The sequence below is a fragment of the Protomyctophum bolini genome, assembly GCF_963924005.1.
Source record: "Protomyctophum bolini genome assembly, chromosome: 22".
Taxonomy (NCBI): domain Eukaryota; kingdom Metazoa; phylum Chordata; class Actinopteri; order Myctophiformes; family Myctophidae; genus Protomyctophum; species Protomyctophum bolini.
This window is the reverse complement of record NC_137883.1, coordinates 23490175-23517970: the sequence shown is the minus strand read 5'-3', so window position 1 is coordinate 23517970 and position 27796 is coordinate 23490175. Positions and strand designations below refer to the sequence as shown.

General features: G+C 43.1%; 2 protein-coding genes across 16 annotated transcripts in view; one reads left to right on the top strand and one right to left on the bottom strand.

Annotated features, from left to right (window-relative positions):
- Positions 1–8698: 8698 nt before the first annotated feature.
- On the bottom strand, positions 8699–9433 carry LOC308309713 (ubiquitin domain-containing protein 1-like; the record flags this gene model as incomplete). The annotated part of the gene is made up of 1 exon (XM_080755630.1): positions 8699–9433. The coding sequence occupies one exon, from the start codon at positions 9431–9433 to the stop codon at positions 8699–8701; it is 735 nt and encodes a 244-aa protein (XP_080611756.1).
- A 1264-nt stretch (positions 9434–10697) lies between these two features.
- Positions 10698–27796, top strand: part of fnbp1b (formin binding protein 1b) — a gene marked incomplete at its 3' end in the record, with an annotated part of 101696 nt that continues 84597 nt past the window's right edge. For 9 of the 15 annotated variants that reach the window (XM_080755937.1, XM_080755928.1, XM_080755929.1 and 6 more), the window contains exon 1: positions 10698–11085. In XM_080755937.1, coding sequence (XP_080612063.1) covers positions 11062–11085 — 24 coding nt within the window. In that variant the 5' untranslated portion in view covers positions 10698–11061. The remainder of the gene's footprint in view (positions 11086–27796) is intronic. The other 6 variants (XM_080755936.1, XM_080755933.1, XM_080755932.1 and 3 more) reach the window with 2 other exon arrangements.

The following is a 27796-nucleotide window of genomic DNA, read 5'->3' as shown; positions in this document are numbered from 1 at the left end:
ACGTGGTGCTGCCTGCCTGGAAGTGTAAAGCTGTTCATCTGTTGCTAAATAGCATCATCATGAGGTGGAGTCAAAGTGCAGGCGTCATCATCATCGTCGGGCTTGGAAGTTTTTCTTCCATTTCCGGTTGTTGCAGAAATGCAGATGTGTGGTGGACCGTGGTTTGAGGTAGTGTTGTTGTGACAGTCACAGTGTCGGTGTCACAGACAGTCAAACGGTTTAATTTCGCCATAATAGACCCGTAACTGTGAGGCCCCCTTTGGAACACCCTCAACTTCCTCAAGGTCCCCTGGGGGTCCCCACTGATACGCATCTGTTTTTACTTTTAGGTGGTACTGGTGAATGGTGATGGTGATGGTGATGATGCTACTACAGATGGATTGTGACCTCGTTTTAAAAGGTGTTGTAACTGAAGTGATATATGTTTGGTTAAAAACACAAAGTTTATTGTTAAAACAAAACAACTCCATATTATAGAGTTCAGTAATATTGATTGATAATTGAATAGGCTACTTTTTTATCAATATGAAAAAGGTAGGCCTACAGAAGTCACACACGTTCTTTTGGTGGTAGCCTACTTTTGTACTGTCTGCACCTGTGATGCAGACAGATTAACCACATTAAATCTGGTGTCCCTATTTTGGTCAACCTCGCAAACATTTTCAAATGATTTTCTTCAAATGCTTTGGGAGCTTGTAGATCAGCTATTTCCGCTAATTTGTCCATTATGACAAGACAAAGTATATTAAGTAGTTAAAACTGCCATGATGCACAGACACATTGCTTTGTAGAGATGTGAGTGGAATGAGACTCCTTGTGTCACTCCTTGTGTCCTCTCAGACTGGCTTTCTAAATTCTGACTGTCACTGTCTCGCCCTGTCCAGTTGTAGGACATTAAAGGCTATATTGCTTTCTTATTATTTTGTATGTTAAGCACATCATGAAAGATGCGATTATGCCATCACTGGACTCTCAAATGCACTCTCTGGACAGTTATACTGATAAAATGATTACATGAGTCCGTTTGACAGACAGATTACATGTAATTAGATTAGTGGTGATAATCCAGTCCTCGTCTGTAATCTGACACTGCAGTAGCCTAGCCCTGTCAAGTAGACTCAATCCACGCAGAACAGATCAAATTGAAATCATTTCGAAGCTTAGGATCAATTGGTCATTAATCCTAATGTAATACAGTAATCCTAATCGTGGTGTGTACCATCAACTGAACTTGGCATCAGTTTACTCGAACACAAATTGCATGATAAAAGCTAATGCATGATACTCGACTAACTCAAAACTAAGACCAAGAACTGGATTTATCTTACAATATTGATCAATCAATATGTGTGCCACAGAGTTTTTATGAGGAAGCCTGTATTGTAGTAATTAGCAAAAGGTAAAAAAAAAAAAATGTTACTGTACTCGGTGCAGTACAGTACACTACTGTGTACTACAGTATGGTCTATGCCTGGTTATGCATGACCGTTACAATTACGCCTATATATTATTCATATGCATTGCATGACTACATGCACTGACTGCATAAACGTTTAGTCTTATAGTCTTAAATGTTGGTGTTTATTCATAAAACAAAACAAATATGATACGTTTTTACTAATTGTAACAATTCACTTTGCATCCTTTACTTACATTCAAAGACGGACTGGCAAGTTTACACTGTTTGGATGCCAACCTGTAATGTGCCTGTACTGCACTAGTTCCAGTGATGTGTCATGAACGAGAGACTGGCTGCTACAGAGCCTTGAAGAACTCTTTACACCATGGGCATCTGTACGTGTAGAGTTATTGTTATTAGAAATGAAAACAAAGGAGCACCACAGGAAGAGGAGGGCTGAAGGAGAGTAAACGATGGGTTCCCAGATTGGAGTTAAACTAATTGATGATGTTACTGTGCATTTGTTTTACAGTAGAAGGGCCCCTGTTACTGGAGGAGTTGATGTTTGCCACAGGCCTGCTGTCAGTCCCACCTGTCGGAGGAATGAGTAAGACCACATTTATACAGTTACAGTAGTATGCAGATGCACAATTGCACATAATAGGCACGGCCATTTTATTTGTGCAGCACATTTAAAAAACAAGGCAATTCAATGTGCTTTACACAGAACATCAAGCAAAAATACAATTAATTAATTAATTAATTAATAAAATGACATTAGGATCCATACAACAAAAGAAGTAACAATGTATAGATCTAGTTACAGTGCAGAAGAGAAAAGAAAAGAGAGAAAAATAAAATAACTCAATCAAAGGCAGTGGCAACCAGAAAGGTCTTAATTTGTGTTTTAAAATAAATAAGAGTGGCAGCACACCTGCAGTTTTCTGGGAGTTTGTTCCAGATACTGTATGTGTTGCATAAAAACTAAATGCTGCTTCCATGTTTATTTTTGGTTATAGGGACAGAAAGCAGGCCTTTCCCAGAGATGCCCTTAGAGGTCTGGATGGTTCATGATATTGTACAAGATTTGATATGCTATTGGCACGGACATGGAATACATACACAAGCGCCGCAAACCCCACCAAACTTCCACTCCACAATGCATGGTCTTTTCATCTTTTCAATGCCAATATATGGACTTTGGTATTCAAACCTCAGCAAGTTTCGGAATGGATGTCTGTGAAAAGTACAAAGATTAGTTCTACTTATGCTTAATTTATAAGCGTCCTCCAGCGCTCTATACTTTTACAGTATTTTATCCCTCTATACACCAAACCACTTTGCTGAAAATAGAGGAATGTTCACCCCAGAGCAGGACTGTAGGGTAATGTTTCAATGTAGTTAATCTGTCTTTCTTTTGGCTACCTTTTGACTGTAAAACCTTACAAGTTTCTTATCAGAGACAGAAACCCTGAAGTATCGTAAAAACCTCATGTGTGGCCGTGTTCCTGTCAGTTTGAGGTGGCTGGGGAGAAGCAGTTTGCTCTTTGTTGTGTCATCAAACTTCTTTTTCACAATTCACCCTTATCTAATCTCTCAAGACAGATCCTTCAGTTAAGATTTCAACACAATCAGTTCCCAGAGTGACCCCTTTCAGAACGTTTGAATGTCCAAAAACATTACTTTTCAGGAAATGGACAGCCTTAATTAGTATCATTGGTAACAGTATGTCCCACGGCGCAAGTTTGGGTTATTGTTTTATTTGTGTAATTATTTTAATATAAGTTATGCTTTAATTTTATGGGGAAATGGTGTTGTACGGAGACGTTACCCTCTCCTTATTGCTCCATTTAAAGCGAGACATGCCAGCAGTGAGATCCATTTAGTACACTGAAACATGCCAGCAGACGGTCAGATTCATGGCCATTGGATGATTGGAGCCTGGTAGGATGATGGCAAGTTGCCATTACTGTACTTACAGTAGCTGCTAAATTTTGGTCTTTGGTAGATATCACACCAGAGAGTCTGTCAATAGGGCCTGGGTTCAGTTTTAGAGCAATGATTGATTGATTGATTTATTGATTGAAATCTTTATTTCACAGTATGCCGAATGGGTACATTTCAAAAGACAGCACAAGTCAATATAAAAACTGTTACTTTGTGGACGAACCATGATAAAGCACTAAACTTCTTTACAACCAGGGTCCACCTTTTTCAATTCATCAGATGTCGGCATTAGCTGGTGATACAGTGTGTGTGTGTGTGTGTGTGTGTGTGTGTGTGTGTGTGTGTGTGTGTGTGTGTGTGTGTGTGTGTGTGTGTGTGTGTGTGTGTGTGTGTGTGTGTGTGTGTGTGTGTGTGTGTGTGTGTGTGTGTGTGTGTGTGTGTGTGTGTGTGTGTGTGTGTGTGTGTGTGTGTGTGTGTGTGTGTGTGTGTGTGTGTGTGTTTTTTAGCTGCTGTGAGGCGTAACCGTCTGACGTCTGTGGCCATCGACAAAGACGTGTATTCAGACATCAAAGGATGGCTCCATCTGGCTCCTGACAGGGCTGGCGGCAGGACAGAGCAGAGAAGACGCGGAGAAGACACACTGCAGGATGTCCAGTAAGAGAACACATATTGAAGTTGTGAACTTAGTCCAATATCTCCACACACATCCTAGGCTCTTTTCTCTCCTGGCTCCCAAACAGTGGAATAAATCCAACCAGGGCTGGATCCTGAGTCCATCCATAGGCCCCTGGGTGGGTCTGAGTCTGAGATTGCCTCAGAACCCCCTGACCTGCATCCCACCAACACACAAATGCACTATGGTGACACGCACAGCCAGAACCAGCCTACATACTCTTGAGGGCTCTATTTTCGTCCATGCTAAACCCCTATCCCTAAACTGTTTTTTAACTATTTTTTCAAAATAGTAAAAAAGGTTTAGGGATAAGGTTTGTGAAAGATATTACGATAACTAATATTATAACTTGTGGAAAATAGGTTTACAAAGGGCTTCACGATAGTAAAGGAATAGCCAAAAGGAATAAATATAATTTGTTTTCTTATGCTGAAATTAAATTAAATATATCGCGCTCTCTCTGTCACACAATGTGGTGTGACCCGATATATATACTGATACTATAGCAGAATATATGTCATGTCACACATTATACCCTGCATCTGAACCCATTTGGGTTGGATGCACACACCAGTTCACCTTTTTTACAACCGTCTTTGCAAGTAACATTTACTTAAGTATTTCCAATACCTTTACTTCTACTCCACTACATCTCAGAGACACACTTTTACTCCACTACATTTATTTGAAAACTAGTTACTAGTTAGGCCTACTTTATTATTACGAAAACACTCATTAAGCACATCAGCCCTATATACATTTCGGCCATTTGAAAATAGACGATCTACAAGCTCACAATGTATCATGCGAGGCATAAAGACACAATTTTGCATAAAGACACAAGAGTACCTTGTACCTTGTACTTTTACTTGTAACGGAGCAGTTCTACATTGCAGTATTGATAACTAAACGTCATTGTGACCAACTATTCACAACCCAGGGCAAAGGAAAGGCAAACACACGGCAGCTTCCTTAATAGCTTTATTCCTCCCAAGTGTGGCATCAACATTTAACGGTCGTCCTCAGGAGCATAAACAAATTAACTAGTCACCGAGTGACCTTAACAAAAGTCCAGTAGCATGGAACTCAAACAGTGAGTCCAGGTGGCCAGTCGTCCAGGTGTGTGTGTGTTCAGTGGAAGGGGGAAGTGATGTATATTGCATCACAGCAGTTCTATAACATAGTGGAGTTTCATAATAACTGTAGCCTACATTTAAATTGTGCAAGTGTATTAACGGTAAGAAAATGAATTGCATTTCGCAGAAAAGCATCTAGCTCTGGTCTTTGCCTGGTGGAAAAGGACCAGAGCTAGAAAGCATCTATCATCGCATAGGCATAATACTTGGCAATTTATGTTTAAATTGTGGAGTTAGTTTGAGCTTGTGTGTGTGCTGTGAGACCCTGGGCGAACAAGTTCATTAACGGTGAGGAAAGCAGCTATCATTGTAAGCATAATACAATCTTTGTGTAAAATGTGGAGTCATTTTGAGCTTGCGTGTGCTGTGAGCGCTCTTCCGAACTCCATAGTGGCTGTTGTCAATCAGTAGTAGGGATGTGCTGCAGGTGTGGAAGTTTGTGAAACAATATGAGCTTTATTTTTTAAATGTAATTAATTATAGCACTCGCTCTGGCACACAAGTGGCTATCGTGCAAGTGTATTAACCCATTCTGGACGGGAACCCGTTTTGGTGTTTTAACTAAGCATTATTTAGCTATTGAAAAATAGCAGATCTACAAGCTCGTAGCGAGCCACTCGGTGGCGCTTATGTCTGGTCAGTCTGCATGTACCCAGTGCCAGACCTACCACCCCACTCACTGTCGGCACCTAGATCACACCCCCTGACACATATGCCCAAAACTGTTACTTTTGGGGATTCAAAAATACCTGAGGTACAAAATCAAGACTATTTCTGCGACTTTCATGTGACACAGTTTTCCACTTGACAGCAGGGTTGTGTTCTTTGCATCAGGGACAATCTGGTGCAGGAAGCTCAGAGGACTGTGGGCTTATTATTTACACCAGCTCTGTCTTTTAGCTGTGAGGCTTAACCTAACCAAAGCTATGCTAAAAGTATAACCATTTATTGTGGTCCAAAATACTTCAGCACACGCACGCACACGCACACACACACACACACACACACACACACACACACACACACACGATTTACAGTAGCCCTGATCAGCAGAGCCACAGAAGACAGTCCCATATCAAAACTACAGGTAATAACTTCTTATAACCAACTCCGATGACTATTCCGACAGTCCTAGAGACCACCAATTGCAGATGTTTTGACCAGTATTTTTGAGGGCGCTAGCCCATCCTACAGTATGCCCAGCTTTGTGTGTCTGTGTGTCCGTAGCACCGAGTGTGATGATTTGACTGGCTGAGCACGGAATGTGATGATGTATGATGATGAGCGCCCCTCACTTCACACAAGTGTGATTTTTGTGGGGCGCGCTGGCCCCTCCTATGTCCAGCCTTTAGTGTGTGAGCATAAACTGTGTCCTAAACATTACATTACATCCACATTGACAATGAATGGACAACTTTTCTTCATAATCATAACACAAACATTGCGTAACACAAACATTGATATGTTGTGTATATAGGAGTCTTTCAACGGCTTCTGACATACATAATAGAGCGAGTCCGAAAAGCAGAAGCCAGAAAATCTCTCCACTAGTACTCTGGGCGATTGTTGACCAGCTCTACAAGCTGATAAAAAAACACAAATAACGTTTTAATGGATAAATGTTAAACCCATAAAACTTAAAGCCTTATTTTATTTAGTTAAATCGTGTCCAACAATAGCTCATCTACAGTACAAGCCCCACAGCATGTTGTGAGCTCGTAGATGTATTTAAAGTAAAACAATTGAGGTATCTTTAGTCGAGTATTTCCATATTTTCAATACTTTTACTGCTCCACTACATCTCATAGGCAAATACTGTACTGTACTGTTTTCCTCCACTATAATTATAAGTACATTTGGAATACTAGACTTCTTACTTGTAACGGTGTATTTCTAGATTGTGGTAGGCCTATTTATACTTTTACTTACTTACTACCCATTCAAGACGGGAACCTTTTTGGTGTTTTTGTTATTTGAAATTCTTCAGAAAACGTAGTTCAGTATTTAGAAGGCGTTTTTAGAATCGGCCTCGGTCCCAAGTATAACTTCTTCCACACTGGTCGAAACTGTTTAAAAAGTAGGACACATCGGATGCGTAACTGTCAGTATCAATGTTGTCACAAAAAGACATGACCAATAATATCTTATAATGGTCAATGATGAAATAAACAAAAAATAGTCCGGGTCTAACAGTTACCCATGTGGATCTCAGTCTTCATGTGGTCAGTCTCTGACATCAATAATCATCAGTAATGTTTTGATGAGAGTAATCAGTAATTACCCCCAATGGAAACAAGCCAATAGGTTGTCCTTTCTTGGATTCATCCTTTTAGCAGACATTGTATTGTACTGTGTACTTCCTTCCCTGGGCGTGTCTCCATGTGGGCAAGGTTTCAGCCAGATCTGAACATTAACATCTATTCTAAAATGAAAGTTAAATATTTTAAGAAAATATAAAACATTACATGTGGGGCGAGGGAAATTATGGTGATTCTTCCTTGGCCTATTGGCAGAGAGCACAATAATAGTGGCATTGATCGGTCCAGTAGTTTGCACGCTGTAAATGAAATGAAATGAATTCAGAGGCCCCCCTTGTTCACTATGATGACCTGTATAACGTCAGAGGCCCCCCTTGTTCACTATGATGACCTGTATAACGTCAGAGGCCCCCCTTGTTCACTATGATGACCTGTATAACGTCAGAGGCCCCCCTTGTTCACTATGATGACCTGTATAACGTCAGAGGCCCCCCGTGTTCACTATGATGACCTGTATAACATCAGAGGCCCCCCGTGTTCACTGTGATGACCTGGATAACGTCAGAGGCCCCCCGTGTTCACTATGATGACCTGTATAACGTCAGAGGCCCCCCGTGTTCACTGTGATGACCTGGATAACGTCAGAGGCCCCCCTTGTTCACTATGATGACCTGGATAACGACAGAGGCCCCCCCGTGTTCACTATGATGACCTGTATAACGTCAGAGGCCCCCCGTGTTCACTATGATGACCTGGATAACGTCAGAGGCCCCCCGTGTTCACTATGATGACCTGGATAACGTCAGAGGCCCCCCTTGTTCACTATGATGACCTGGATAACGACAGAGGCCCCCCCGTGTTCACTATGATGACCTGGATAACGTCAGAGGCCCCCCGTGTTCACTATGATGACCTGGATAACGTCAGAGGCCCCCCGTGTTCACTATAATGACCTGGATAACAACAGAGGCCCCCCCGTGTTCACTATAATGACCCGGATAACGTCAGAGGCCCCCCCGTGTTCACTATAATGACCCGGATAACGTCAGAGGCCCCCCCGTGTTCACTATAATGACCTGGATAACATCAGAGGCCCCCCGTGTTCACTATAATGACCCGGATAACATCAGAGGCCCCCCCGTGTTCACTATAATGACCTGGATAACATCAGAGGCCCCTGTGTTCACTATGATGACCTGGATAACATCAGAGGCCCCCCGTGTTCACTATAATGACCTGGATAACATCAGAGGCCCCTGTGTTCACTATGATGACCTGGATAACGTCAGAGCCCCCCCGTGTTCACTATAATGACCTGGATAACGAAGTCCTTCTGGAACTTGGTGTCCTGCAGGCGGCTTTCATCCGTCAGCAGCTTCCCGAAGAAGTACCAGCGCTGGTGTGACACGTGGATGCCCTCTTGTGCCTGGAGCTGAGTCTTCAGCTCGCCGATGGTGTCCGTCATGCTGGCGCTCAAAAGCACGTCCTTCGCCGTCGACAGACGCACCTTAAGTTGAAACTCCTTCTTGGGTGCTAAGGTGGGGCGCTTGGGGCTGTCGCTTTGGTCCTTATCTCCTGGCTCTGGGATGAGGTTGGCGGGTGGAGCCAGGCAGTAGCCAGGGATCTGGTAGCGGTTGCCCAGCTCGTCGTAACAATCTGCCAGAGTCCCGCGTGGCAGCGTGATGCAGGCTCCGTCCACTATGGCCTGGGCCAGCTCCAGGTCGTTGCCCTCCAGGGCCGAGGCCGCGGCCCTCAAGGCGTCCCAGATCTCCTGGCGGCCCCCGAAGGCCGGAGCCGTGTGCCAGAACTCGTCCCGCTTGCTCCCGAGCTGCGCCTCCGACATCCGCTCGTCACCGTTCCAGTTGGGACGGACCGTGACGACCCGCTCGTTGGGGTGCCCCTTCTTCAGAGGCTCATTACGAAATCTGCATTTCCGGAGGCCTCGCCCTCCGTTGTTCCTGGACGAGCTGTGGGCTAGCGGTGTGTACGCCCATCCTATCCTGGCCAGACATGCTCCCATGGCGAGAGCTGGATATTCTTAAAGTCTCCCGCTGGCTGTTTGTTCCCCTGTTCTCCGTGCAACATTAAAAAACGTGAGCCACTACTAGAACCTTCTAAACAGCCTTTTTGAATTCTTCACTTTGGTGTGAAGGACCGGGTAAGTGGGTGTCAATTATGAAGGATCTGACTTATCACACTGTGTAGTGTAGACATCAAACATGACGTCAGTCTTGCCGGATATGGAGTTCCACAAGGCTCCATGACTGGCCTTCACGTTTTGTTCGGAACTGGTTACTACTGCTGCTCTTCTGACATCATAGACTACATATATGAGCATGGCTGACTCGCAGTGACACGAGCATCAAACAGTAATGTGACGAGACTTGACTGAGAGCCTGCCATCGCGCAAATTCCAGCTTTTCACTAGAGGAGAAAAACTTGTTTTTTCCCCCCAAAATAGGTTGATAGCACAGTCAGACTCTTTACATACTAGAGCATGTCTGAAATAAGTGTCGGAGCTGAAATCGACATGTAAATATGAAATAAATGCTTAAACATGTGTAATGTTAGAGTCCAGAGAAGTGAACCTTTCAAGCCTGTTTGAGCCTATTTGAAGCTATGATTCCCTGCTTTCATGTGACATGACAAAAAGAAAATTCAAAAAAATCCAATGGCAGTCCCTCAGTCAAATTTGGTCACATATAAGCAGTCGTAGTCTCAAGAGATAAGCATACCGCTGGCCTCCACTGTTCAACACTGTGGAACTCAGAACCAGGACAAGCATCCTGCAGTAGGAAAATCAAAACACTAGATGGCACTGTTGTACAGTATTACTCTGTTAGCAGGACTGATGATGATGATGATGATGATGATGATGATGATTTTTGACCATTCTGAAACGAGATGATAGTTCATAACTAAAGTCAGCAGCACAGAATGAACAGCATGTAATCCAGCAGTCAACAGTCACATTGCAGGGGACCACCCCGTGCAATGCCAAATTGTTGTGGATCATGTCTATAAAAGGAACTAGCTTTATTATACAGCCCTAAAAATATATTTTTGATTAGGCTAATTTATGGGAACATCATAATGATGTTTGAGGGAACCTTCAACCACTGAGTTCCAGAACATCACTTTCTTTGTGTTGGTAAACACAACCTACCCGCGGGGGGGAGGGGGGGCATCCCCCCTGCGGAGAGAGAGATAGAGAGAGGCAGAAAGAGAGAGAGAGGGGAGAGAGGCAGGGAGAGAGGCAGAGAGAGAGAGAGAGCGAGAGAGAGGCAGAGAGAGAGCAGCTGTCATTTGGTTAGGGGAGGCGGGTGCCCGCTCAGCGCATAAACTACTACCCCACCGTTTGAAGATTATGCAGCAGGCAGCTACTGGCCATCTTGTATCAGACAGAATGAGGAGGTAAAAAAAAGGAAGATACAGACAGGTTCTTTTAATATATATTAATATAATAGGAACCCAGATAGAAGCTATATTCTGAAAGGCCAGACATATAGCCTATAACAAAATCTGCCGCGGTGGGTTTTATTGAAATAAATAAACCCACCCCCCCCAAAAAAGCCCCCCTATACCCATCGGAGCTGTGGATTACTTTACTACGGGGGCTGGAGAGGAGAGTGAGACCGCTTTGGAACCATGAGTTGGGGGACAGAGCTATGGGTGAGTGTTTTAGAGCACTATATCATTATTCTAAAACAGCTTCTTCTTTTTTTTTTAATCTGCACTGACTGGCGCGTTTTAGAACGTAACGGCTCTCTGACTCACAGTCGCAATGGCTCAAAATCACAATGCATGCATTGCTGCTGCTGCTGCCCGGGGGGCTAATATACACAACACCGTTTTACTCCGAGAGTGTAGAGAAATGCATGTCTATTTATTTGGTTATAGCTTTCAATGGCTGCATTTTTTTTTACTCTTCATGGGGTTAGAAAGCTTTAAATCATTAAATGAATGCCGAGATTTGATACTGTCTGCGGGGAGCATGCCTGCATGCTGCAATAATCGCGGTCGCATTTTACTCGTAGGCTATTTGGTTCTCACGCGTGATGATGAGAGATTATAGGGCTATTATCCATGTTCTCTTGACTGGAGGAGGCGTAATTATACTGCTTATTAGGCTACAGCTACACATCGCTATATAAAAAAAAATAATCACGTTATTGGTGGTCTAGTTAGTAGTCAAAATGGTAGCCAAGAAGATAATATGAGCCTTCATCATCATCATGCACAGTACACACCCCCTCTCAGATATTATGTGCAGAAGAGGATGGACTGTAACGCTATAGCTTCACCATGACGTTATTGTTTGTTATGGCACAGATGTGCAGCTGGCTTCTTCTTGGAGATAGAAGTTCAACATGCAGTGTGCCAGCTTCTTCACAATGAGAGAGTGACGTTATGTCACTGACATGACAGCCATGGAGGCAGTTTAAGAGTTCTTTGATGTAATATTTCTATAGTATTATAATATGGGCTATTTCTTGTGTCATTTGGTATTTGTGATGTCAATTGACACAGGTGGCAATTTAAACAATTTTACCAGTGATGAAGAAGTAGGCTACTCGACTCACATGCTTTAGGCTAGTTAAATCAAAGTATCACATAGAAATGCTTACAATAAAAGTCCTGTATTCAAAATGTACTTGAGTAAAAGTATAACATTATTGGCATCAAAATTATACTTACTAAAAGTAGGCTACCATAAAAATAGAAGTACACATTGTTGTCCAAAGTCCCACAAGTTGTCAAATGTTTAAAATGTATATAAAATATTTTGAAAATAGGGGATCTACAAGTTACTTTACAGTTACACCACTGCAATTCACAACACCTGACCTACTGTAGGCCTAGTAGTACCTATTGCAATGCAGCCCTACTTCTTTGCAACTTTGAAAAAAAATAATAATATGCCTTTTAAGTAGAAAACAGTGCATATCTCCACCAGATATGCAATGCTATTGGGCCACCTGTAAGTTTGTGTCTAGTAGTCAAAGAGGTGTTTTTAGCCAAATTCATACATCGTCATTGCAAATAGTTGACCTACAAGCTCACCACGCAAATGTAGATATGATGTGTTGTGAGCTTGGAGGTCTTATCTATTTGTGGTGTGCAATGCCATCATCCGACAAATTAAGCATTACAATGAAATTTGTGCGGGAAGACATTCATCCTGAACTCTTGTAAATTATGCAATAACTGTTGATGTTGTGGTTGACGCAACATAAGAAATGTGTTGTGTTGACGCAACATAAGAAATGTGTTGCGTTCGAATCCCGGCTCTTCCTGTCTACATGTCGAAGTGTCCTTGGGCAAGACACTGAACCCCAAATTGCTCCTGATGTGCTGGTTGGTACCTTGCATGGCTTCCGCCGCAATCGGTGTATGGATGTGTGTGTGTGAATGTAATGCACAATCTATGTAAAGCGCCTTGGATAAAGGCGCTATATGAATGCACCATTTACCGATTCAGTAGAGGTTTAACTTGGGCGTCATGATATTCATCCTTGAGGATATTTCTGCACTCTTTCTGTCTCCAACTACAACCTTTTTATGTGGCTCTTTAGTATACCATTACATCGCCAAATGATCATGATTCATTTCAGACAGCTGTCTGCTGCATGACACTAACAAACATGAGTCCAGATTCATGGATCTTTACAACAGGAAGAAGAGAATGCTAAATTGTAGCCCTTACATGCAATGCACCTTACAATAATACATTCCAATGCTATGATGTCACCAGTGGTGGGAAAAAGTACTAGTTTTAAGGAATAGAAGTACTCTGTTTGTTACAAATCAATTTAATATGTAAATTAAACATGCACTTGAGTACAAGTACAAAAGTATCGGCTTTGGTACTATAAGTATGTTTTGACGCCAATACCTTTTGTACTGTAAGTACAATTTTGAATTTCACGTTTAAATTGTGGTATTTCTACTTTTACTTAACTACCTATAACCACTTCCAGATAGCATGCAGCCTTTATCAGAACAACTCTAAGAAGAGCCTGCAGTTTATTACGCCTGGCCTGCTAGATCTGACAACACGTACCAATCAATCAGCTTCACTTCTTAACCACTTAAGCCATATACATTTAGTATGTGTATTATGACTTGCATGACTAGTAGTGAAAATAGGCAGCCGATCTTTACACGCTCAAAACGTTGTCGACCATGCGACAGCTTGTTGTAGACCTGCTATTTTTGCTAGGCATGGCCATTATACATTTTGTTTTGGAAAATGTTTGCATATAATGTCGGGACAGCGGGGTTGAAAGTGGAACACGTTGTCTACATAGGAGTTCATCTGGAACACTGTTCGTGCCGTGTTGATTTCCCCCTGTCCTTTCTTCAGCTTCATCAGTCATAGGAAGAGTCTGGTCTGGAGATGGTTAACCACATGAATGAATGAATGAACCCTAGCCTTCCTATTCTGGGGTGAACTTTTTGCAGAAATAGCCAATCTTCAAGCTTATTGACATGCTGTAGTCGTGCATAGAATCCTGGGGGACTCTGGACAATAACGTTTGACGTTTGTACAGCATAGGCTTTAAGTGCTTTAAGTCTATAACTATTTATTTATTTGAACAGTTGACCAGATTGTCAGTGTTTTCTTATGATTATGAATCATGTCAACCTATGTATGTTTCGTACCACTGACTCTGACCGTGATGCACAACTATTCAGGCTATGGCACAAACGTACTAGGCCTACCTGAGAGTGTTTTATAGGCCCTGAGTGCTCGGTACAAACGTATACTAGGCCTACCTGACAATGTTTTATAGGCCTTGAGCGCTTGGCCTCTGACGAGCCTTTTGAAACAGAAAATAACGTATTGCAACCAGATGCTCCCCTTCTCCCCAGATTGGCCGAATGGAATCCAGACACTTGTTGCTTTAATCTTATCTTCTGGACACCAAGCTGTAATCGAGCTGTATTCCATCCATACAGTTCAACACAGGAACCCTATACTTCCCATTGGGGTCCATTTTTGCATATACTGCAGTTAAAGGGACACTGGGAACATTTCTGTGCCGGTGGTCACAGTTTGAGAATGTAAACATCTTGTTTGATCAATGGGGAAAAACAGAAAAGTAATTATATCAAAGTGGCGGTTGTGGCATTCTCATATACCTTCTTCTGAGCAAGAACAGGGTAGCTTGTGGCCACCGGGCACACAGCAATAAGGCTTAATGTATTTTTTGTATTGCCTATAGGCTATGTTGTTTCACACCAAAAATAGACGATTGACATGACAACATGACGTCACATCATGACTCCATGACATCACATCATGACTCCACATGACGTCACATCATGACTCCACATGACGTCACATCATGACGTCACATCATGACATCACATCATGACGTCACACAATGCGTTGCGAGTCCAACACGTTGCAAGCTTTTAGATCGTCTGTTTTTGCAGCAGTGCAGAAGTTAAATTATGAATGAAGTCATTGTCTTTGCTGAGAAGAGGAAAGTATGTGATATTCTTGGAAATGAGGTCTCAACCTTTGATGAACTTCATTGCAAGTCATCCTGTGATATTGCTCTCTTGTTTTCCATTTCATAGTCTACTTTAATTGACTACGGCGGTGCCCGTTGGGCACTGTCCTACTTGGAACGACGCAAGTTGGAAATGCATGCTTTTATGCCCATTTATGGAGTTATTTGTCAGGCATGCCCAAATGTGGAGTCTATGCAGATGTCAGAACATTATTGTGACGTCAGAACAGGCCAGCTCCATATATGGAGATCTAGGGGTGATCAGGTGTGATCAATTGGCTAATTTGGGATTACAGATGTACATACTACACATACAGAGACGTGGTGCATTTATAGATAGATAGATGGATAGATAGATACTGCCGTCAGTTCTTATTTACCTTATTTAACATGCTGAGGGGTCAGAAACACTACAGGTCACGTGGTGCGTGTATCGTGTGTTCTTCATCATCACCCAGGATGCAACATCTGTAACTACACAGACACTAGAACTATACAGTAGTCGTGTTTGTAACTAAGCACTAGTGTTTGGAACTACATGGTAATGTTAGAAACTATACTGTAATGTTTGGAACTATTATACAGTAGTGTTTACTATTCGTTGTCCAATGGCAAGTGTTACTTCCACATTCTGGTAATTATCTCTTATATAAAAATAATATGAATATTCCTCGTTCACATGATCTGTTATTGCTGTAAAATAATTGGGCTGATGGCGTGAACAGAGATGATGCAACACTTTCATTGGCTATGGACTGTACTAATGCAGTCACTGAAGAAGGAAGTCGATTGTACTAAAATATGTGATTGTGGAACATGCAAAGATAATAAAGAACTGGACCTGAAAAGCCTCTCTGGAGGCCAAGTATAACTTTGGCTAAATTAGCTGTTGCTTAAATGTCACCAATTCAAACCTATACAATGTTTGACAAAGATCTTTGGGAATGAACAACTTGAACCCTATATATAGCTCTTGACCGGAGTCCCCCAGGGGTCTGTACTTAGTGGGAACAATATACACCTTATACCTAAAAAGGGAAACGGGACATTAAGTTAACCGTGTCCCCTGATGTTAACTTCCCCACACACACACACACACACACACACACACACACACACACACACACACACACACACGCGCGCACACACAAATCAAATGTTTCACTTCTTTCAAGTGATTTGCGCGTGTACGACTGTATGTACAGTGCGTTCTTTGTCATTCTCACACTGAGACATAGCCGGTCTAGGCAGACACAGCGACATTTCATCCACACTGATGAGCCAAAATGGACAAGGTTGAGTTTCTAGTCAAAGAGCAGCAGCTGAAGGTGAGTTTGTGCACCACGTGTCATCGGCATTAGCCTCGTCAGGGCGACACTATATAGGCCAAAGTGTTTCTTTATTTTTATCTGTGACAGCGTAGAGTGTAGTCTCTCAAGACAGTCTGTTAACTCGCATCAAATTCAAGGAAAAGAGGCCACTGTTTTTACTTACATTTTTGGCGATGGGTTTTCAGATTAGTGACAGTGTGACGCTATACAGGCCTGGAACTAGTATTGACAGCGACGCGGTGGCAACTGGAGCGAGGAACGCTACGGTTGCTCTTGTAATCTTCTGTTGGCCCTTCAATGTACAGTACATGCAAGGGTGACTTGATTGGAAAGGCTACGTGCGAACCACTTGAAGCACATCGTCCCGATTGTGAGGCGGACATTGTTAACATTCTTTCTACTTGCTGCGTTGTGCCGCATTGTGAGCTTGTAGATTGGCTATTTTCAGTGGGTGTGTTTGGTCCGACGTACTAACAGTCCGACAGACCCTACCCAAAACCCTAACCTAACCCTAACCTCACAGGGAAGCCACAGGTTAGTTTTAACCTGCCACGCATGTTGGGAGCCACAGATTAGTTTTTACCTGCCACAGGTTCGTTTTACCGGCCACTCATGTCGGGAGTCACGGGTTAGTTGTAACCAGGGGCGGCAGTGGCTCAGGGGCGGCAGTGGCCGCTTGGGAAGCGGAAGGTTCCCAGTTCGATCCCGGGCTCCCAGAGAGTTAGTGTCGAAGTGTACTTGAGCAAGACACTGAACCCCTAATTGCTCCTGATGAGCAGGTTGGTTTCCTCCGCCATTGTGTGTGACTGGGTGAATGTAATGCACAATCTGTGTAAAGAGCCTTGCATAAAGGCGCTATATAAATGTACAATTATTTTTAACCGGCTTAATGGGTTAGTTGTTGTCGACGGTGGTTTCGGTCTAATGCCTGTCGGTCTGTTAGTATGTCTAACCAACGTATGCACCCATTTTCAGTGTTGAGACAAAACTGGAGGGGGGGCGTAGTGTGGACCCCTTGAGTGGTCCAGGAAACTATAAGTATAGGATATACGGCAAAATAAAAACATCACTTTTTGTTCTCTTTCTTTCTCTCTTGTCCACTTATAGTGAACACATTAGACACATGCAGGGACACAGACAGGCTTGTTAAATCAAAACCTCATGGGTTTGCGCTGGTTAAGAATTGTATTGATTCATTGACGGCTGTGATATCAGAGCTAAGTTCCTGCCAGGTTTTGTCTGAGCCATGCAAAGCCCACGCATCAGGCTAAACCCTGCTGTCCTGCAAAGCTGCCCGGTGAAATCCTCAAGGTCCTTGCAGACTGGACGCATTTTTTGGAAAACCGGAGGAAAAACACTGCTGAAAATCCGAAAAACGCAGCAGTGTGCACACTGTGCAGTGACCTTTACTGTTAATGTATCCATTTGTAACGGATCCAGTAGGAATGCATTTGTACACTCTCTGAGTTAAATGAACACTCCGGATTTTGCAATCCGATGCAATTCGATGTTGTGGCTTCACACCCTTGCCTCGTCCCAGAAGCCCCTAGATGGACCTTTGTGACTTGACTGGATCCTAGGCTAGGATCCAGTCAAGTCACAAAGGCCCATCTATCATCACCATCATCCGTTGACCGCAGTTGATATAAAAGTCAATCTGACACGCCACTCTGGTTTAACTGCCATTACTTTAGCCAGATGTTTCACTTGGAGGCCAGTGTCTCTGGCAAGAGCATCTATCGTAGATACAGTATATAAATGGACTTCTTCCTCTACTTGGGACAAGGATAAGGACATGTCATGATCTGGGTGTTATCTCAGACTGTGGCCATGTCCAGCAAAAACAGCACATCTTTGGGGGACTGTATAGTGGAATCTGGTGCCATGTCTCCTCCATACGGTATATGTAGCCATCGACACATTTCTAAAATTCCCTCTTTATTTTCCATGCATGCTTCAGAACCACAGGATACTTTAAACACAGGCTTTTTTTTTTGTCTTAAAAAAAAAGAAATCCTGGTAGCTTTGGACACTCTTGACTGGCATATTTTATGTAGCCTGTTGCAGGCTGCCCTGCAGGCTTGACCCTTTCTAAAGGAGAAAGTCCTTTCTCCTGCCTGTCATAAAGAACCCCCCCCCCCCCTCCCCCCCTATAGGGGTCCAGCCTGGTCCCAGAAGCCCCGGGGGGTCCAGTCTGGTGCCCTGCTGCTCACTTGACATTCAGGGCACTTCCAGGACTGAGTGAAACCCGAGCCGGGTTGTTTCCTCCTGCCCAGTGTCTGTGTCAGGGGTCAGCGGTGGCTGAGTCCTGGCAGGACAGGGTGGGGACGTACAGTACGGTACGGTACGGGGGGAGCCTCGCTCCTCTTGTTTACATACATACACAAATCAATCGCTGGCCACCTGCTGGCTCTCAGAGTGTTATTTATGCTACAACACCCAAATGTTCCCTTTACATCGTTCTTTTAACCCCAAGAGGGCGAAACCACGATGAATGGGTCCATTGATTTAAGTGGCAAACGTACATTATACAGGAGAGAGGTGGAGAAGTTACCGGTCACTGAAAGAGTGTGTATAAATAAATCAATTATCCAGGAGTCACTGGCGTAGCAATCATTATAAATCGCAATATTGAGTGACCAATAGTACAATGTTCATGCCACAAAGCACAATGCCTTTTTTCTTTTTTAGAAGGAAAATAAATCGCTGATTTCTCTAATCTTCTAGTCTGGTGCTGTGCTAAAGCATGACCATTCCACGAGTACAGTGAATGAAATTAAATGTGGAAAGCTCATAATTATAGTTTCTATGTCAGTCGTTCTTTGATTTTTCGAAAATAGCAGGCCTACAAGCTCGTTGCACGCCACTCGGTGGCACTCTATGAGCTTGTAGATCTGCTATTTTTCAATAGCTAAAGCATAACATAATGCTAACACCAAAAGGGGTTCCCGCCCCAAAATGGGTTAATAGTTTATGGCAAAAATATTGAACATTACTTATTGTCGATAACATGCCCTATGAGAAACATCATACAGAGGAAACCTGCAAGGAATTGATATTAGTTTTATAGTAGCCTATGCAGACAGACGGATCATTTTAACTGACTGACATGGAGAGGACACCGGACAGCACTGCATGTTGATAAGCCTTAATCTTCCCAAGACTTGGCATTACATTCAAAGGCATGCGGACATTTCAGCAGTCTTTTTTTTCTCCCCGCCCCTCCTGTTTCTGACTCATTACTGACTCAGATATCCAAGGCACTAATCTTATCGGACGTGTCCCTTCTGTTCCGTGAAAAAGGTGTCATCATAGCTGCTTTCATGACTGTGACACACTGGCCATTATAACACTGTTACTGTATGTGAAATCCACGTCACCGGAACACCGGCTTCTAACTACCTGTAATCACAGTGACCCTGCTGTGGGATATGACTGTCATTTGTTAGCTGCAAGATTCTTTGTTTTGGACAAAAACAATATAAAAACAAAAATGGTGATCCTCTGGCAAACAGACAAAAGAGACAACAGGTTGAAGACTATTGTAGCTCTTGAACACACAAGCACAGTATAGGCCTATGGTGTAGTATAGGCTACTTCAGAGCATACCTATTTACACGCACCTCGACAGTGGGTGCAGGGCCGATAAGGCAATCATGGAAGGAGGTCAGCCAAGTCAGTATACTGACCTGACGAAGATCTAGTAAAATCGAAACGTTGTCGTTTATTCAATAAAGTAATTTCCTCCTTCCGTAGTATACCGTAGGCTACTCACACATGCACTGACTGCATACAAAAACGCACGCACACACACATCTTACTTGGAGGTTATTGGATGAGATGGCTATAGCTAGCTGTCTATACATTTCTCTCTCTCTTTTCTTTCTCGGCAAAGGAAATGTCCTAATGATTGCATCAGTTCCAGAAACACGTCTCAGTTGCTGAAAGAAAGACACATTGAGGCCAACCTGTTCATTTTAACGCTCTGGGATGATGTTCAAACAAAGCTCACGTCATGCACACAACACTAATTCAGCCGTAGAGAGTTTGTGATAGAGTTTAACAGTGGTTAAATAACAACTTTAAACCTGGTGACCCAATGTCATCTGTCATCATGACACACACACACACACACACACACACACACACACACACACACACACACACACACACACACACACATACAATATTATTTCCTCAAATCTTTAGAGATAGCAGAAGCTTAATTACTTCTGCTGACTGACGATGCAACACTATTTTTGATATTTTCTCTTTTTATGGCAAAGAATAAAACTGAGCTTAAAGGACCACTTCACCACTTTTCAACCTATCTTCATATAATATGGCACAGTTTTGGCACTCGGTCTGTGTCTCATAGGAGGGCTGTGGGCAGTTCAGAAACCGTCTTCCAGTGATAGGTTGAAAAGTGGTGAAGTGCTTAAATTCACATTTAGAATTTTTTTCAGATGTCAAGATTTTCTGAGATGATAGAATGGTGATGGATGATGATGCTCATGGAAGGGGAACCTTCTGAAAGCTTCATGGGCAAAGATAATCAACTTCAAAATATTAAAAAAACAGTCAAAATGACCTCTTAGACCTTCTAGTGTTAAGTTACCGGTAATTATGTATTTGACTGTGTAACTTAGATGTTCCTGTTTTGGTGATTTCACTTCACCTGGCTAACTTGAAATCTGAAATGTCTCCCAGTTCCATATTTCTACCTTTTAACTTCCATATTCCCCCTAAACCCATAAGCCTATACCGTACAATTTGATTCCTCTTTTACTTGGTCTATAGTGAAAACCAATTGCCACATAATAAGATACTGTACAAATGTCATAGATTTTCCTTTGTGATTACAAAATGAGTTGTTATGAAAGAAGGAAGGCCTGCTCCTCATGCTAGTCTGTTACTACAGGCAGCCTTATACTCATTAACATCCTTTGGGTGTAAATGCTTAATTTATCCACTTTCACGTCTACTCTGGCTTTTCGGTGCACCCCAGACAATCTTTACGTTGCTTGAGTCACTATAAATATCATGATTTTTCAAAAACAGAAAAAACAACATCTACAAGCTCGTATCGCTGCACTCGGTGCCGCGCCATGAGCTTGTAGATCTGCTCTTTTTCAACAGCTAAATAATGGTTAAAGTGGTTATTAAAAAGCTATTAAAGGCGACACAGACACGTCCTCGGGTCTAAATGGGTTAAAATGACCCCAGAAGTGTTTTTAATCCCCAACTCAGTTATGATCAGCATGCCCAGCTATCTATTCTGCACCATCAAAGCCTTTTTAATCTCAGCGACGACGGCACATTTTTGACTGTTCGAAGTCGAGTGTTTACTTTTCTAAATGAAAGAGGACCGCTGATTGGTCTCGTGGGAGAGATCCAGGCCCAGCGGTGTCTTGTTTGCAGTTTGCTTGTAGAGAAGCTGTCAACATTATACTCGCAGAGGAAACGGCAGATGCAAACAGGAAGTTGTTGCAGTGGCTTTGATAGCTCTGCTCGTTTTCAGGGGAATCCTATTGGTCAACAGAAACGCTCTCTCTCACAAGCAATAGCAAAATCACAGTAAAATTATGATCTTTACCTTTTATCATGTCAATAAAAAGCCAGGCTTCTGCACACCTACAGGCGACAGGTGCGTAGGAGAGGGTACGGTGCCCAAAATTGAAAAAGGAACAAACACCCGCACACTGTCTTCAAATGCAGTGACCAACTTTTAATTAACGGCAAATTAAACAAATCAATTGTAAAAATGTTGATTAACTTTTGGCAATTAACTAACATCAAACAGAAGAAGAGAGACATGCACATGCAACTTAAATTATGAAATACAGCTGGAGAGAATTGTTACACTCTGTGAACTGCATGTTTAAAGATGACCTTTATTTATAGCTGTATGGTGTTTTAGTTTCCACAGTGATTCCATAGCTTCATAAAACACAGTAATGTGATTGGTCCCATTTCGCCTGTATTCTCAGTCTCTCTACTGGATCATTCCTCACCGATGAGGTCATTACCTGGCGGCGTGTCTGAGGCTGTTCAAGCGTGGCGTGCGGAGAATGGGTTTTTATTGTTTCAGTCATTTCTAAAGAGCTCGCATAATGATACACAGAACTCCTCTGGATCAGTTTAAACGTAGCCTGGCCCAGCCTGTAGGAGTTCTGGTCCAGAGGGGGGGTCTGAAACGGGCGGTGGATCCTATTGGTTCACCGATCTGAGCGCCCGCCCCTCCCCTGCCCCCCTCCCTAGTGTGTGTCTGTATTTCAAAGAGCAACCATTAGTAAGAAGTGTTTGGTATTAGAGGCACTAAATGAGCACTTTTTGATTGTGATTTGTGTTCAATAATGAGAGACCCAGTTAGAGCCTGCACCCCTTGCCTATTTTAAGGCTTCCCATTTTTTGATGGCTTTCACACGTGACGTCATTTGACACTGTTTAGTTTGTTGTGATCCGTGAACGCATTGTCGGCAGTGCTCGCCTCGGCACAAAGCCTAGATGTAGGGCCATTTGTCCTCCCCTGTCTAGCATCTATTTGAACACCTGCGCTCTCATGCCTGCTTAAGCTGCTGCTATTTTTGTCGAATGTTCGCCTCAGAATTGGGGACGCTAGTGGTTAATAATTGCTGAGCCACATGAAGCCTGCTAATCACCCTGGAACTGTGCTGCTAATGGACTGATGTGGCTGGATTCATTTCACTGACAACCATCACATCCTCGTCTTCAGTCATCCATAGCCACGCAATCTAATTTAACATTTGTGGAGTTGGTCACCTGACCAAAAGCGGTTGACAGAAACTGGTCGACATGTTCTGTTGCCCCAACAGCGGCAGAAACAAGGCCACAACCACGCTATTTACACACACTACAACTCGCTTACAATTCGCAAACCTGGCAACACTGCCCTGTGTTCATGCTGTTGTCAGAGGCCCGCCCCCGGCTCACACGTCACTATTTTCTCCGTCTCTCAGCTCGCAATCGGCAGCCATCTTGCTTTTTATTTATATGGGCGACTGGCAATTTAATGCAAATAAATTAATTATAGGTCCAGCAAGCAAATCATGATGGTCTGTAGGTCTCAATCACATTCCGATTTTAGGTGTTGTGTTTTGTATGACATTTTGGCCAGTAGTTTTATATCTATCTCAGCTTTTGCCTGATAGCACACATGCTAACAGTTAGCAAAAATCAGCGCCGTTTACATCCAAAAATAATGTGTCACTTTCTCGGTTCTGCACCGCTTAATGGAGAAGTATAGCACTGGCAGCGCTACGAATACCCCCCCACACACACACACCCCAGGGAGGGAGGGGGGAGAGAGAGAGAAAAGAGAGAGAGAGAGCGAGAAAGAGCACGCACGTCTTCACCCCAGCGAGGGAGGGAGACGGAGAGAAAGGGACAGAGCTCATCATCTCCAGTCCAGTAGTTAGCAAAGGGAGCTAAGTGCTAACTATAATCCAAATTGTTAGACAAGTAGTGTGCCCTGGCCTGACACAACTTTCTTAGAAATGTGCATGTTGCAGCCAGCCAGTAAGATGAGCCTATGGCATGCATTTCACGGTTTTCGGGAGGGCGGGGGGGCAGTCGGTTTGGGGGGGTTCCCGACGGCTGCGCGTCGCTTCCTCCTCTGACAGAGGGGAGGCGAGTAAGCGACACAGTCAGAAGCCCCCTTTGTTCAATCGAAGGCCCCCTCACTGCAGCTGTGTAGGGGTGAGGATCGCGTGGTGATTCTAATGTAGGCTACAGAATTCTATAAGTCACCACTTTTGGTGTGACACACAGCTTCTGTTTCTGTTTACAATGCGTTGTCAACACGTGTTGAGTTGACAAAGATTGACAGATTTCGGATAAGACTGATAGTGAGGCACACAGAATCACACTACTTTTGGATTTATTGGGATTGGCTTTTTGGGGAAAAGAGGGGGAGGAGGTGATCAAGCAGCTCCACAAGACCACAACATATTTGGTAGGCTCACGGCTGCATTTATTTTCCTTTTTTTTTCTCTCGAGGGTGCATGGGATGATGGGAGCCCCTCCAGCAGGCTAGGGAGCTCCGCTCAGGCTAGCGGAAAATGACCGCGGGCGCGGGTTGCCAGGTTTTTTTATAAGTAAAAAAAAATAAAAAAAATAAATAAATTAAAATTAAATTAAAAAAAATATTAAAAAAGATGGGGATCGGAATCGGCCGATCTTTTTTAAAAAGATCGGTGATCGGGATCGGCCCCCAAAAACGTGATCGGAGCATCCCTACTAACAGTGCTGACCACAACGTTAGCAGCATTTGATGACAGGTTGCCATAGCAAGTTTAGCAACGTACAGTGTGCGCAGACCTAACGTGAGCTTCTGGGACAGAAACTTGCGTTTTCATGTCAGCAGCAGCTGCTGCAGCCTCTGATAGCTACTGTGCTAAAGATGCTAAAGCAACACAAAAAAACATCCACACGCAAACCAAAACAAACCAGGGACCAGGGTTGCCACATACCGTGGATGTGAGAGTGAAACAAGCAACCAGGTCTATAAAAATGTTAAGAGGCCAGTTCAAAGTAGGTAAATCAGAAATGCTCCGGAAATTAGTCTTAAAATAATCAATTATAGTGTTGACTGTCAAACTTTGTTGTCTAATGTTGTTTCAGAGCAGTGGAACTCAAACATTTCCATGTCAAGGACTACCAATAGATAAACAAGTCCAAAGTAGCTTATAATGATCAGACTTGGCAACACTGTCTCTAGGTTGAACGTTCTACTTTACAAGCTCACACATATGAAATATGTTTTTTTTAATCTTCAAACTGAGACATATTTTATGATAATACTGTTAGCACAGTCATCATACTCCAAGAGCATACACATGGAACCAAATGGACCCTGATTTTCCCAGAGAGCAAATGGTATCAAATGGGGGTCTGTGGCCTAATGCATTTCAAACTGGGGGTTCTTGGTATTATATTCTCTGCATATCTTATCAACTTGGGGTGAATATTTCACCACAATACTTTACTGAATATTTCACAAGAATATAACACAAGAGTCAAATGTACGGTCAAATGTAATCACAATATAGGCTACAGATGTAAATATTTATGACACAGTAAAATGTCGAAAATTAGTGCTATCCCCCCCCCACACACACACACACACACACGACAGGCAAGGCTGTTGTTTGCATCGTTAGCAGGCAGCAGCTACCTTGGCACTGCTCTCTGTGACTGTAGTTGTTTCACCATGTTTGCGTATTTATGAGAAATAAAAAACACTTTCTGTTATTATAATAATTCTGTCAACTCCCGCAATTTCCTTCTTCCCATATTGCGCTGCAATGTAACTAGGATTCGCCGGCCGAAGGCCGGCGAAATTCTAGTAAGATTACATTTACAAAGAGGCTTACTGTACTAGCAAAGCGTTTTGTCTCAATGTCCCTCCTTGCTCACCGATTGATCAGGCTGTCTTTTTCATGCCTTCCAGCATGTTTATCAACAACTTAAACCCTATGTACCGTCCTTGACCCCACCCCGGGTTGCCCAAGGGTCCGGTATCGGGTCCCCTCGATCCTCCTTTACTCCCTCTACATCTAATCTCCTCGCCTGAATTACCCAACCTACAAGCTCACAACGTGTTGCAGCAGGACCCGTTGCAAGTTTGTAGATCGGCTGTTTTTGCGGAATGTGCACCTTCATTTTCAGCATTATGACCATTGTAATAGGATGCTAGGGTTCTATAGGATGCTAGGGTTCTTGGTCTTCATCATGCCGTATATCAGTGGTTCACAAACGTTTTCACGTCAAGGACCCCCAAACTGACACTAATTATCCCGCGGACCCCCATTCGAAAAGATTTGCCAGGGACCCCCATAAGAGAATATTTTTACGGCTCTAGCAGTGATTCTCAACCCATTTAATTTCAAGGACCCCCAGTTTGATATGCATTAGTCTACCCCCATTTAATGGCATTTCTATCTGTGGGACCCCCGATTTATATTGTAAAATCAATGTTAATTTTACTCTGAGACTGTACAATTGGAACCAAATGGACCTGTTTGGTTCAATTTATACAGTCTCAGAGTTACAGACCCATAACGATCCATTTGGTTCCAAACTATCATTTAGCTTGGGACCCCCTGGAACTCCCTCAAGGACCCCTGGGTGTCCCCGGACCCCACTTTGGGATCCACTGTCATATAGGACCATAGGATACTTTAGATTCCTACCACTACCAGAAACGTTAACCCAACGTTCTCCATAATTCCAGAGCATGTGTTACATAAGAATTAAAGAGCATTATCTTGTTAAAAGAACAAAAACAACCTCGGGCAGAACAATGGGTAATGTGTGTGCTTGCTGGCCCAGAATGGAGTGTAATCCTGGAGGTGTTTTATTGGGTGGTAGGGCTAGTTAGTGGGGTAAGAGTTCTAATCGCAGTGTAATCAGATTAATGGCATTATCAGACTGAGGCATGCAAGCCTGCAGGACACGTTTAGGAGAGTTGCTAGCACGGAAGGTTGATGGCCGCGATTTGTCTTTCGAATTCAATTTGTGTTCCTTTTTGTTTTCAATCGATCTCCGTGAATTTAATGTGTGAGTTGAGAAGCAAAATGTGTGTGGGCTGGAGTTGAATGTGTGTTTGAGTTTATAAGGCATCGAGGTTCCGTTTGAATGCCCTGCTGCGTGGATTACGTTATTTTCTAAACCCAAGCTGAATCTTCTGGAATTGGAATAACTTCTGGCTTTACCGAATTGTCTCATGAGGACCGTGGCCATGTTGAGTAGACGAAGTGAGTTCTATGTTTTCCTGGAGAGCCTTCGCTCCTCGGTGAAAACACAGCCTTTATCACAGGGGGATAAAGATGAGCACCAGCTAGCTGGAGCTGAGGAATACATGCACTCGGCCCTGCATATGAAGATGGTCACTGCTGTAAGTGGTCAAGTTTTTATTAGATTTTTTGTTTAAAAAGGGCTTTCCCCCACCCCACCCTCCCACCCCACAGGTTGAACAGCACTGCTGTGTAAGTGGACAAATGGAGCATACCGTAGTAGCCCTCATTTTAGGATTAATATGTTATCAGTGGTGTACTGTACTGTACTGTACTGTACTGTATTTATAATTTTGAGCAACTTTTTACTTTACTGTAGTATTTCCAATTTTCAGTCAAATCAAAGGAAATCACACAAACGTGTGTGAACTGAGCATGCGTGCGTGTGTGCGTGCGTGCGTGATAATCGATCATGTCAACAGTGCTCAACTGCGGTGTACTGCCATGGGCTGACTAAATGAAAAGCTGCTGCAACACAGCCTGAGATCAGTTACTGTCAGTGGTGTAAAGTTACATTCTACTAATGTAACATTCTAACAGAGGCCTTTCACTTGTAACTCAGTACTTCTATATGTGGTATTGCTACTTTTACTTAAGTAAAATATGTCTTAGTACTTCTTCCACCACTGGTTTCGGTTCAATAAAAAGTAATAATCCTGAAACTCAGGATAGGTCAAAGGTCAGGGCTTCAATGTCATGAATGAGTCGACTA